This window comes from Artemia sp. Qi Xiang Cuo, chromosome 11 (genome assembly GCF_049724085.1).
Source record: "Artemia sp. Qi Xiang Cuo chromosome 11, ASM4972408v1, whole genome shotgun sequence".
Classification (NCBI taxonomy): domain Eukaryota; kingdom Metazoa; phylum Arthropoda; class Branchiopoda; order Anostraca; family Artemiidae; genus Artemia; species Artemia sp. Qi Xiang Cuo.
The window spans coordinates 14,859,539-14,872,909 of NC_142804.1; the positions used below are offsets into that span (position 1 = coordinate 14,859,539).

At 38.9% G+C, this 13,371-nt stretch overlaps 1 protein-coding gene across 1 annotated transcript; it reads left to right on the top strand.

The window, feature by feature from the left end:
• Positions 1 to 297: 297 nt before the first annotated feature.
• On the top strand, positions 298 to 1,116 carry LOC148946678 (uncharacterized). The gene has a single exon (XM_089096384.1). It carries the CDS (start codon positions 298 to 300, stop codon positions 1,114 to 1,116), a length of 819 nt encoding a protein of 272 aa, XP_088952510.1.
• The last annotated feature ends 12,255 nt before the right edge of the window (positions 1,117 to 13,371 follow it).

The window sequence follows — 13,371 nt, forward strand, 5'->3', positions numbered from 1 at the left end:
CATACATTTGCTCTGATGAAACAGATTATGTAGAACTAGGGTTATGGAAATCTGTTCATGATGAGAGCGAACGGTGAACAGCTGTAGCATTTCCTGTGAGATTTGTTCAATGGATTCAGCCAAATCATCAATAATCAGCCATGAGAATGTTTCAATACTATTAGAACTGCTTAAGAAGTTCTTGGCTTTAAAAAGTCAATAAAGGAACAGTGGATATCCCAGAAGACATGGGACTTGATCGAAGACCGCAAGAAAATAAAACAGAGCACACTCAGTAATGATCCCTCTGCTGATGTCATGAACGACATAGCTTATAAAGAAGCGGACAGAGAAGTGAAGAAAAGTGCTAGGTCAAACAAACGAAAGCACCTCAATGAGAAAGTAAGAATGGCAGAAGAATCAGCCCGACATGGTGACACGAGATCTGTGTACCTCCTAACTAAAGAAATCGTTGGGAAGACCAACGTACAAGAAGGACCAGTAAAAGGGGAAAACGGAAGACTGCTAACCGATCCAGATGACCGAAAAAATAGATGGGCGGATTACTTCGAAAACCTTCTAAATCGCCCGTCCCCTTCTGTTCCACCAGATATTCCGGACAGCCCATTTTTGGATCTTCTCATTAATGAAAACGAGCCAACGGCGGACGAGATCCTTTCAGCCTCGAAAAAGCTGAAGAATGAAAAATCTCCGGGTAGTGAATGTATATCTGGAGAAATGGTCAAATCATTGATCCGCAGGTCCCTTTCAGTGTGGCTAGTCTTCTTTTCCCTCCTCTGGCAAAAAGAAAAAGTCACAAAAGACTGGAGAGCAGGAACCATCATTAAATTGTTCAAAAAAGGAGACGCGACAGTCTGTGGCAATAACAGAGGCATCAACCTCCTCTCGAGACCCGGAAAACTCTTCTGCATAATCATCCTGACAAGACTTCAAGCTTCCTTAGACCCGCATTTACGCGAGGAGCAACATGGTTTCCGACCAAAAAGATCTTGCGCCGATCTGATATTCACACTGCAGACCATGCTTGAAGAATCAAATGAGTCGAGACAACGTCTGTATGTATTGTTCGTCGACTTGAAAAAAGCGTTCGACTCAATCGACCGCCCAATACTATAGAGGATCCTGATCTTCTACGGTATTCCTGAAAAGCTGGTTCGCCTTATCATAACAATGTATGAAGACACGGAATGCTGCGTGAGAACCTCCGAAGGAAATACAAGATATTTCAAAGTGATGACAGGTGTCAAACAAGGATGCGTATTGTCTCCATTCCTCTTTATTCTCATAGTGGACTACATATTCAGGCAAATTGATGGATACGTGATCAAAATTGCAGGCAGACTAGTCCAAGATCTCGACTTTGCAGACGATGTTGGATTGATGGAGAAAGACAAAAGCAAACTTCAAGACTTTTTATTCAAGTTAGCCGAAAGAGCAGAGCAGTTTGGGTTACATCTCAATGCCCCCAAAACCAAAGCGATGTCAACCACTAACTCACCGATGAATATTCAGCTGGGGACTGAAAGCATAGAGCAAGTCACTGACTTCTGATATCTTGGCAGCACCGTCTCGTTTAGTGGTGACTCCGAAAAAGAACTGCGAACACGAATAGTCCTGGCAAGCTCGACATTTCAACGACTTCGACCAGTCTGGAGATCAGCGAAGTACTCACTTCAGCTAAAACTTCGCTTTTTAAGAAGAAACGTCCTTTCTATCTTTACATACGGTTTTTATTTTTTAAAACCCACAGCTGAGCAGGAAAAACGACTCACTGCATATGAAAACAACTGTCTTCGACGTATCCTAAACATTAACTGGAAGGATAGGATAACAAACATGGAAATTTGCCACTACACAAACCAGCCTGATGTCGCTGATGTAGTCAGGCAACAAAGATGGCGCTATCTTGGCCATGTTATCCGTATGCCAAGATCGAGACTACCGAATATGATCCTCCAGTGGCAACCAGACGGCACGCGTCGGCGAGGAAGGCCCAAAAACACGCTTCACAGGACATATGAGCGGGACAGGAGAGCCCTTCACGCATCCTTAATCCCAGAATGGGAGGACATTTACGCCGCAGCTCATTTGTGGGATGATTGGAGGCTGTTAACGGACGCCCTGTAAGCCTCTGGAGGTACAGGAGGAGCTAAGGTCTAAGGTAAGGTGGCAATAGCTTTTATTTGATCATAGGACTCCTGCCAAATACTATAGCAGTAATAAATTTTCTTTGGTTTTTCCAAAAACATTTTATTACAATTTTGAATTATTTTAGCTAAAAGTGTCGTTTCCCTGACATTGATGGACCGCACAGAAACGATCTGAATGGTGTTTTAAATTGATACATACTGCTGCTGTTGACAACTGTCGGACTACAACTAACTGTAAACCATACTTGTCCAATGAATAAGTAGTAGTAGTAATTTTCCCATAGATCTATCTACACTAACATGAACAACAAAAATAATATTTCATTCATTTATTCGACATGAAAACACTATGTCTTCAAACATGAACAACATTTATTGACACTTGTTCAAGCATGAACAACATTTATTATAAAAAAACACTTCTGTTCAAACATGAACAACAACAACATTTGTTATCAAAACAATTATGTTCAGCAAGAACAACAATAACACTTTATGCGAAACATTTATTGTCATAAAAAACACTTTTTGTCCAGCATCACTATTTGTAGAACATCACTTTTTGTACATTAGCACACTTTTTATACAACAGCACTTGAAAAAAAACACTTGGAACATGAACTTAAAATAGCACACTCGAAAACTATGAATCTAATACCCTCCACCCTCCAGGGAGCCGCGGGGCCGAAAGCCGGCCGTGGGCGGGACCCCCATCCCCCAGAGCCGCGGGGCCGAAAGCCGGCCGCGGGGGGGACCCCCCCCCCCCCGGGATCGCTGTGGAAAAAACTGTATACAATAGTCGCCGTCACTTCTGCTGCTGCTACAGGTTTAGGTTGTGTTAGTTAATTTATGGATGGGTTAGGTTTGGGTTAGAGCATTTAATTTATGAAAGGTTAGGTTAGGTTAGAGCATTTAATTTATGAAAGGTTAGGTTTGGGTTAGTGGTTAGAGCGTTCAGGTTAATTTATCCAGACCAAGTTTATTGCAATAGTCTATGCATTCAACCCGGTCTGAAATACGGTAGGGGCCATGGGGTAGTACACTTACACCATTATCAAGCACATAGACTTTGTCAGATTTGCATGACATTGCATTCTTTTCCACTCTTACAGTATAATTTCTATACTGTAGAGGGTGAATTGCATGCACTTGTGCTCTTGGCACTAGGCTACTCTCTACACAGTTTCTGTACACACTCATGTTGAAATTGCTCTTTACAAAATGTATAGGCACCCCTCTACAAGACTGCTTTACATCCCTATTATGTGTTTCCACGCAATAAGCTTCAGGACCTGGGAACACCCCCCTGGATATTAAATCACTCCCCATCTCTGATTTTTCCATTAGTAGTTGGTTGGGGGCTTGAAGTTTCACCAACTCGGGGTAGAGGGGCGGGTAACAGTTAGTGAAATCCATCCGCGAGCTGATGTGTTCCCCATTTTCTAAGTCTCCCAATAAATCCCCGTTTTTTACTTTTAACAGCAGAGAATCTGTGTCCCCATAGTAAACTTGAACCTCCCCCTCCTTTGGCCATTGTACCTTGCACACATTGTAAAAAAACGACAACATGAGCTTTTTGGAAATTTCAAGTACTGAACTACCTCCTGCCTTACTCTTGTTCAGTACCGCATTTCTCTTTTTCCGGTGTAGAAGGACCGTGCCAGCCTCTAAGCTTGTGAAAGTTGTAAACTTGGTGTCGCGAATAATCCGTGCACATTCTTGAGGGTCAGTAACGACGTCGCAAGGAAATCTGTTCCGTACGCTTTCGCACATTTTGCCAAACGGAGAATTTAGAATGAGTTTGTACATTTCCTTCTCTACTTTAGTGTTTGCTCGAGAGCGTTTATCAACAAAAGTGTCGATAAACGTCTTTAAGTAGGGTTTTTGACTGAATTGCAGGATCCTATGTATTTTGGTGATCTTGAAACCATTGTTCACAATCCAGTGCAAAAGCACATGATGAACAACGATATTCTCTTTAGGGTCCAGATCTGCAATCAGTTTTTGCTTAGAGGGTGTCCAGTGCATCCCCATATCCTCAACCAATGATCGATTGTAGGGGCTCAGCGATTCCCTGGTAACTGGTCGATTGATACAGGGAAAAAAAATCTCTGACTGAATCATGAAGCGCCAATGGAATATGCCCGTCAATTTCAAAGAACCATCCTTGTGGCCCATTGTCCTCGACGGTTTTAATGTTGGGGAACTCAAAAGGACTCTCAAGCCATTTATAGTTCCCACACGGCAAAGAGTAGTGCTGTTTTGTCCGCTTGGATCGGTTGTCAAAACGCGATTCCCATGAAAAATGTAACCACCTCTCATTAATCTTTTTAAAAACAGGTCTTGGTCTACATCAGTTAGCAATCCAATTTACTCCATACTAATTTTTAAAATCATTTCCATTACCAAATTCGGTGTGGAAAAATAATAGCCTATATCTAGTCCAAACTCTGAATAGATTTGATCTGTGTTCTTGCAGACTATGTCTAACAGATTTAAAACGTCACTGGCCAAGTACAGTCTACAATAATCCACCCATTTTTACAATTCCCCTTAGACCACACCTTCTTGGCAAATTCATATTCCTCGGCCGTGTATTCACTGTTGGTGAGTGAATTATAGAAAGCTTCAATTGGAGGTAGTTTCACGTCGCTTAAGCGAGCGCCAGAAATGTAATAGTGGTAAGCATATACACCTTTACAGGTCAATAGGTCATACATTTCCCTGTCTGGAAAGTGCTGTTTAAGCAAAGGAAAACTATCAAAATTGTCACTTTTCTGCACTTGAATTAACTGACTCAATTCCTTTGGAGAAAAACTAAAAGAATCTAAAAACCTGATTTTATTCCAGCACGTATGCCCATTATTTACTACCTGCCATTTCAGCTCGAGAAGCACTAGCTTCTCGGCCGATTTGGGAATGATGTTATAGGTAAATGAATTATTTACCCATGAACTATCTATTCCCCCTCCCTCACTGTGCATACGTGCCAGTACCTGTAAAATAAATTTTAATTCATAATTTGAATTATGAATAAAAACTGGAATAAAAAAACTGCTGGATAACGTTTAAGTTGCACGATTGATGCGCTACCCCTCTAAAATTACTACCCCCAGAGGATATTTCCTGCCACAAGTGATTGTGATCTCTGACTTTCCCCTTCCCCCCTCTATTTCCTTTCCCCTTATCCCCCTCTTCAAACTCCCCCTTTCAAACCCAGCATATTTTTTTATTTTTAATCGCGAGATGATCCTCTGCAGACACCACCATTGGGAAATGCGTATTTCTCAAACGAGAAATAGCGCCATTAGCGGTGCCAATTAAATTAGTCAGTGCCTTGACCATACACTCTCCCTCATCCAACTTTTCAACTATTTCTAACAACAGAATAGTTGTGGAACTGTCTCTTTGCACGTGGACGTAGGAAGCTGCAATAGCTGGATGTTCTTTGATTCGGTTTGGAAATCGAGGATCGTTCACTTCCACCAACTTTACTTCAAAATCAGACGACATTTTATTGCTCTGAAGGAGGGTGTTTTGGAAATTTTTAAAACGTAAAATAGCCCTATCTCCTGAAACCGTTTCCACTGAATGGTAGCCATGCCGTCTACAATGTCTCATATGATCCCATAGTTTTATATCGCTACAAAATCGAGACAGGCATGTTGGACAGTAAAAACATACCCCCTTAGTCTTACCCTCCCCCAGAACTCTACTAATGCCTGGAATTTGGTTAACATGGCCAATTGCATCGGGGTCACTAAGTGGTGTGTATAACATCCAAACCCAGTGTTTCACCAATTCAATCGACGGACCTCTTGCTGGGAACACCACCCCCTTCTTTTTAGAACGAACCCCATCTTCAAACTCAGTTTCATACCGAACCACAGTAACGCCGATATTTAAATGGGCATTGTCCCTTTCAAAAATACCAATAGACCTGAGCGTTACTGGGTATTTCCCCTCTAAACAAGTGAAATCTACAATGGGAAAATCGGACCCCTCCTTCCCATGTACAGCCCAATGATCTAAATTCGTCTTTGTAGCATCACGTGCAAGAAGCTCAAATGCTGACACGAGAAAAGCATACTTGAAACATTCTTAATATGTTTCAAAACAGATTCGCTGGACACCTCTACAACCTACTAAATCAGGATTATATTTAAAACTATTGACATTTCCCCACCTGCCCCCCTCTTAAAATAAAATCTTTTTTAAATTTACAGATATTAACGCTTAAATTTTCAACATAAAGAACTACAGACCCACTACCATTTTTGTTATAATTCTCGAGATGCGTAATAATATGGCCTATCCACTCTGAAAAAACACCCTGAAAATTCTCTAAATTTGGATGGACCACTCGCATCTCGGTGTGTACATAATGATGATAAACCTCACTTTTTTCCTCATTTAAATAAAACACCTTTAAAACAATAGAAACCTTAATTGAATCCCTACCTCCTCCCCACAACTGAATTTGGTTTTCTAGCAGTGCACGAATTCTATCTACATATTCATGAACGATTTCTACAGGGTCAAACACAAAATTACCACCCAAAACCGAATTAAAAGGGTCTCCAAAAGTTGCAGTGTAGACAACTATTGTATTTAAAATTGTATTTGAGAATTGAAACTCAGGGAATGAAGTAAATTGGATATTACCCCCCTCCTCCTCCTCCCTCTCTTGTATATTATCAACAACCCCACCCCCACAGTCTTCAATAATAGGGGTATGGGAAGCCACTTCAGTTGTTTGAAGTAGAAGTATGTTATTAGTGGGGGGAGGGTTCCCTGTTAATTCATTTGTAAAATCCTCTAAAAGCTGTAATGTGTTTGAACTTAGCAAAGGTAAGTCCCCCTACTCAACTGCGCTATAATCAACATTAGAAAACATTAGACAACATTTGATATCTGTGTGGGGAGGGGGCAGAGAAATTTAAAACAAGGGGTGCGGGATTATAGAGAAAATAACATTTTTAATATCTCTGACACACTTTTAAAGTGATCAAAAATGGGTTTGTTTAGATATTTCTATAACCAGGTAAAAATGCTTACATTTTTATATTCCAGCTGGATTTGTGTGCCTGAAGGCCCTGGCATAGCATGCTGGAGGGCAACTTCCTGACCTTGTGTAGGTGGGGCAGCTCCTGAAGGCCCAGACAACGCATGATGGAGGGTGGACGGGCCGGCGGCGTTACGTTCTTGCGCAGATTGGGCTGCGGCTTGGGTAGTAGGGCCAGTGACGGTACGGACATGTGCAGTCGAGCCAGCGATGTCACGGGCTTGCACAGATGAGACAGCAGGGTTCTCCATCTTTATGGCCAATTGTCTTTTTGTTTTATGCCCAGACTGCATAGGGACTGGCCCTGATGGGGCCGCTTCACCCTCCCTTGCTCTCTTTTCAGGTAGAGGTGCACATTCTTCATAAATGTCCTTAAAAAGAAGAAAAAAAATTAGTATTGAAAAATGATTCCCTTTTTTTACAGAAGAAAAATTAGTACCCCCCACCCCCATAACCATAATTTTGTCTATAAAGCATTTATCACTATGAAGTCCCCTCCCCCCATTTTCAGTAAAGCAAAAAGTAAAAATTTGCGAGAAATATACTAAACTCAGAAATCAAATGCTATTCAATTTACGCATAATAAAGTTATGTACCTTTTTCTTAGAAATCCCGGTCCCTTACTTTTTACGCGAAGAAACACATTGTTTTCACTTTACAATGAAGGTGTTAGAAGCGAGGCATTGCAACCCTAAACCCCCCTCCATATAAACACTGAGTACTCAAAATGGAAAATGAATATTACAAGAAACTGACATCCATCCCCCTCTTAACAATCCCCCCTCTTTTTACAGAAGAAAGTCCCTCTCCCTTTTCAGTAAAGCAATAGTAAAATTTGCGATGAAGAAGATATGATGTTAATTTGATCAAAAGTATCCTTTTTTCTGTGAAACCTTTTGGCTATGCCGCTAACGTAAGGATTGAAAAACCGGATATTCTTTAAAAGGGTGACAGTAATTATCAGCTATTTAAAACTTCACGGAAATGCTTATGTCAAACCAGAGTGGCTTAATAGCTAAGGGATTGACAGAAAGTTGGCTGTCAAAAGGAGAGTTCAAAAACATAGTTATTTCTATTGGAAGAATTAAAGTTATAAACAGAGAGAGGGGGGGAGGGGAGGTTTACGTGGTAAAAAAGAACATATTTTAAGCTTTCTAGCGAGTATAAACAATATATAGTGGAGTTTGTATTGTGTGGAGGGGGTTACCTGAATTTGAATTTACTGGAGGGTGACTATGTAAAATGATTTTGTTTGAAAATAAACTATGAAAATTTACTAAACAGAACTCACATTGTAAATCGCTGTAGCCAATGCTTCCAGCTCATCAATATATTCCAATGTTATATCCATTATTTCTTGGAACTTTCTGAATGTTTAATCACAACGCATGTTCGTTATATACGAAATCTCAATGGTGATTTGTGATGTAATGGTAAACCATATGTAACCGACTCTCTGATTGGCTTAGAAGGAGATGTAACCGACTCCCTGAATGGCTTAGAAGGAGACACGTGATCCTGTTTCCTGTTATCGGATCAATAAATCTCTTCCCACCGTTAATGCGCATGTGCAAACTTTGTCCCGGAGACAATACACCTGGACGAACAACAACAACAAATAAATTCCCCTCGACTCGATCAATACATTCCCCACCGGTTATACAATCTATTTCTCGGAAATCCATTTCCCCCTCGAGTCCTAGATCAATACATTCTCCACCGATTGTGTAAATCACCCCAGTGTCATTTCAGAACAACAACAAATAAATCGACCTTGAAACCATCCATTAGACTCGATCGATAATCCTTGAATAAATTATGTCCCGTCGGCGTTAGACTAAATTGTAGATGGCAGCAAATGTGTTCGTTCCGTATTCTATGCCCGTATATGGTGCCCCGTTCAGAGTTAGACTAAATTGTAGATGGCAGCACATGTGTTCGTTCCGCATTCATTAGGGCCTTTCTACTAACCTCTGCTGAAATATTCGTTTTCCTGTTCTTCATCAGTAATATCTTTCAACTGTGCCTTAGTTTTGGCCCATTCTTTTCTTTTACCCTTTGATGAGGATTTCCAGAGAAATTTGGGGGATATATCTGTTGTTTTATTTATTTGGATGGTTTCAAGGAGGGGGAAGATAATATCTATCTACTTGTTGCTCTTTATTTAAAGATTGAAAATCAGTAGTTGACTTTGATGTCTCATGTGTATTTGAATTGCTTGTCAGTGTCCTGAAAAATTAGAATTCTATTCGCTTTTCATAGATTGTTAGAGCTCAATAGGATAGTTGCAGTTCCCTAAGAACATTTCAATTGTTTTGACCAGATATATGAAGAAACGGGAAATGTTAGTGAATTATACAGTCCACTTTAAAAAAATTTCACTATATGCATTAGTTTGCTAGATTTGAATACTGATTACTAAAATATTTGTTTGTAGGCAAGGATTCTTTGTTCCAAGTTTTCAGGAGCATTTTAGCGATTTGTGCAAAGTGGAAGGTAGGCTGTTTGAATCATATTCACCATATACGTTCAGATTTTTTTTCAATGTCGTAGTAGGGAACCAAATCATGCCCTGATTATCTCAGACGGGGTTCTAGGGGCTATTTTAAAAAATTCTTTGTTTTTCTTAAAAGTAATCCAAGTTTAGAGGCCTTCCAAAAAAAAGAATTGGTTTTAGATGGTTGGTATGACGTAGCTCTCTGTATGTAGGCCTATGTGCTAATCGATAATTCACGGGCTAACTCACAGATAATGCAGAATTTTGCTCCGTGCTGTAATAGTTGGCAAAACTAGTCTCCAATTATCTCAAATAACAAAGAGGGTACTAAATAAGTAAAGCACCAATGACGCAGTAGGTTTTAGACATTTAAAGTGAGAGAAGGAAGCGATACCCAAACTCTTGTTTGTAGTGATTTTTGTTCGTTTCAAGCTTGATTTGCATATTCAATTTGAGTTTCGCTCGTTTTGAGATTTATTTATTAATATCTATTGTATGTTTGTTTGCATTGACTGTTTATTTAATTTCTGTTCGTTTTAAGTTTCATTTATATTTCAATAGGAAAATATTTTTTTTGTTTTAAGTTTGATTTTCATATTCAATCAAAGCATTACTCGCTTTAAGATCTATTTATTTATTTATATTATTACTTGTTGTATGTTTTTGCTATGATTGTTTTTTTAATTTCTGTTCGTTTTGGGTTTCACTTATTCTTTAATAGTAATTTCTGGTCGAATTGAGTTGGAATTTTAACAGGTATTTGTTTCTGCTGAGCTTAAGTTTAAAATGGCCTTTACTTTTCTTTCAAAAACTGATTTTTCGGTAAGTTTTTTTTAATTAATATTACAAAAATATTTACAACACAAATTCCCTTCACAAGATTGAGGCATTATGTTATAAAAACTAACGTCAGGTGTAGGAATAGAACCCACGACTAGGTCATGTAAGAACCCCGGACTTTCTGTCTGGCGCCGCAACCATTATGCCAACCTGACGCATATTAATGTAATATTTAGCAAGATGTTAATGTAATCTTGTATAGTTTCGGATGACGTCATAGTTTGGTGTAAAAACATGATTTTCAGCAATCTGTCATTTTTTTTTGAAAACAAAAAAAGATATAAATATAAATACGACCAACGGGTCTATGGCCAATAAATGAAAAAAAAACGAATATTTTACCCGTATCTAACAAGGTGATATTAGGTGATATAGAATTTGTTTACTCAGGCAGGAAGGATGGGGTACATAGACAGGGAGTAGGGCTCATGATGAATAAGGAAGCTGCTAAGTCTTGTTTAGGATGGTAAGGTATTAATAATAGAATACTAATTGCTGATTTTATGACTAAAAAGTTCATGGTATCATTTATAGTAGTATACGCTCCTGTGGAACCGACTGACAGAGATACTAGGGACTCAGATGAATTTTACTTTCAGTTACAGTAGAAAGTAGACAGGTTCCCATGTAGAAATGTTATGTTATACTTGTATATTTTAACGCACAAGTTGGTAGAAGTAGGGATAGATGGTATCCCAGCTTAGGTAAATTTGGTGTAAGAAAAGAAAACAGTAATGGATACAGACTTTTGCAATTTTGTAGGTATAACAATCTAGTTATAACCAATACGGTGGTTTGGTCATAAAATGGCTCATAAGCTAACATGGTATTCATGTGATGGTAAGACATCAAACCTTATTGATTATGTTATAGTAAACCGAAGACTGTCAGGATCAATACAAGATACTAGGGTATATAGGGGTGCCGTTATTGATGTTAAAAGTAAAGATCACCATCTAGTATTGTCAAGGGTTAATTTAAAGCTGAAATATCGGAAGGGTAATTACCTCCCGGGAAGTTATGATGTTAGTAGACTCCAGGATGAGAATTTGAGAGAAAATTTCCAGGAACAGTTGAATACTAAACTTGATATTTTAAAATTTGATAATGTGGAAGATGGTTGGAATAATTTTAGAAAAATAATTTGTGAAGTTGCTGAAGGTTTCTTAGGAAAGAAAGATAGAACTGCAGGTAAGAATATTAGTAAAAAAGCTTTATGTTTAATAGAAAGGAGAAAGGACTTGTACAAGAATTATCTGAGCGATAGATCGCATGAAAACAAAAGAAATGTAAAGAAAGTGGAGAAAGCATTGAAATATAAACTAAGGAGATGTAAAGTGGAGGCCATGGATAAAATTGCCGAGGATTTAGAAGATGCAGCTAGACGGCATAATAGTAAAATATTGTACTGGCACGTTAAAAAATTGAGAGGTAGTAGTCAATCCGGACTTGTCCCTTTTAAAGATAGGACTGGGGTGGCAATTAGCGATAAGGAAAAAGCTAAAGCGAAATGGGCCGAACATTTTGAGAACTTGCTTAACCGAGATAGAGCTGCAGGAAAAAATATAGAGGAAAATGAAAAAGTTTGTGATACCTGGATGTGAAGGAAGATTTGTTTTGTGAGGAGGAATTAGCAACAGTACTAAAAGGGTTAAAGAATAATAAGGCTCCAGGTGCTGATAGGGTGGTAAATCAGTTTCTTAAATATGGTGACTCTAAGGTTAGAAATAAGTTACTGAAGATTATGAATATGAATATTGAAAAAGGGGAAGTACCGAATGGTTTTAAGAAAACCTTAATGAAGCAACTGTGTGAGAAATGTGAAAAGAGTTAGTGTGTTAATTATCGAGGCATTAGTCTGGTCTCTGTAGGTAGCAAATTGCTTAGCAATATGATACTTTTTAGACTGAGAGATGCTTTAGACAAAGTTTTGAGAGAAGAGCAGTGCGGTTTTAGAAAAGGTAGAGGATGTGTTGACCAAATTTTCACTCCTAGGCTAATAATTGAGAAGTGCCTAAGTTTTCAAACACCTTTGGTCCTCAGTTTTATAGATTATGAGCAAGCGTTCGATTATGTTGATAGAGGAGCTTGAGTAAAGGTTTTATCCTTGTATGGTATACCAGACAAATACATTAAAGTGATTAGTGCTATGTACGAGAATAACACTGCTGCGCTTAAGGTAGGAAATGAGGTTAGCAGCTGGTTTTGTATTAAATCAGGAGTTAAGCAGGATTGTGTTCTATCCCCCTTTATATGGTTTATTTTGATGGACTTTGTTTTAAGGAGCACACGAAAGGCAATGGGAGACCACGAAATCAAATGGAAAGGAAAACGTCTCCTGGACTTGGATTATCCTGATGATTTAAGCATCCTAGATGAAAGTGTGAGCAAAATAAATGAAGTTTTAGAGGTTTTGCGAGTTCAGGGTGCTAGTATTGGTTTGAAAATTAATGTTAGGAAGACTAAGTCACTAAGGCTAAGAATAAGTTAAGATGAAAAGGTGATGTTCGGTAATGAAAAGATTGATCAGGTAGGCAGCTTCACTCACCTTGGTAGTATTATTAGTAAAGACGGTGGGAGGAGTGAAGATATTAAATGTAGAATAGCCAAGACTCAGGGTGTTTTTTCACAGTTAAAAAAAGTCTGGAAGAATAGGAAGATAAGTCTGTAAACCAAGATTATAATATTATAAGCTACAGTGATGACAGTTGTCAAATATGGCTCTGAAGCATGGACACTCCGAAAAGCGGATACAGATTTGCTAGATGTTTTCCAGAGAAATTGCTTAAGGATTGTTCTGGGTACCCAGCTGACTGACC

Excerpts from the sequence above, each read along its gene's own strand:
- LOC148946678 (XM_089096384.1), top strand. The coding sequence starts at position 298 with ATGAACGACATAGCTTATAAAGAAGCGGACAGAGAAGTGAAGAAAAGT.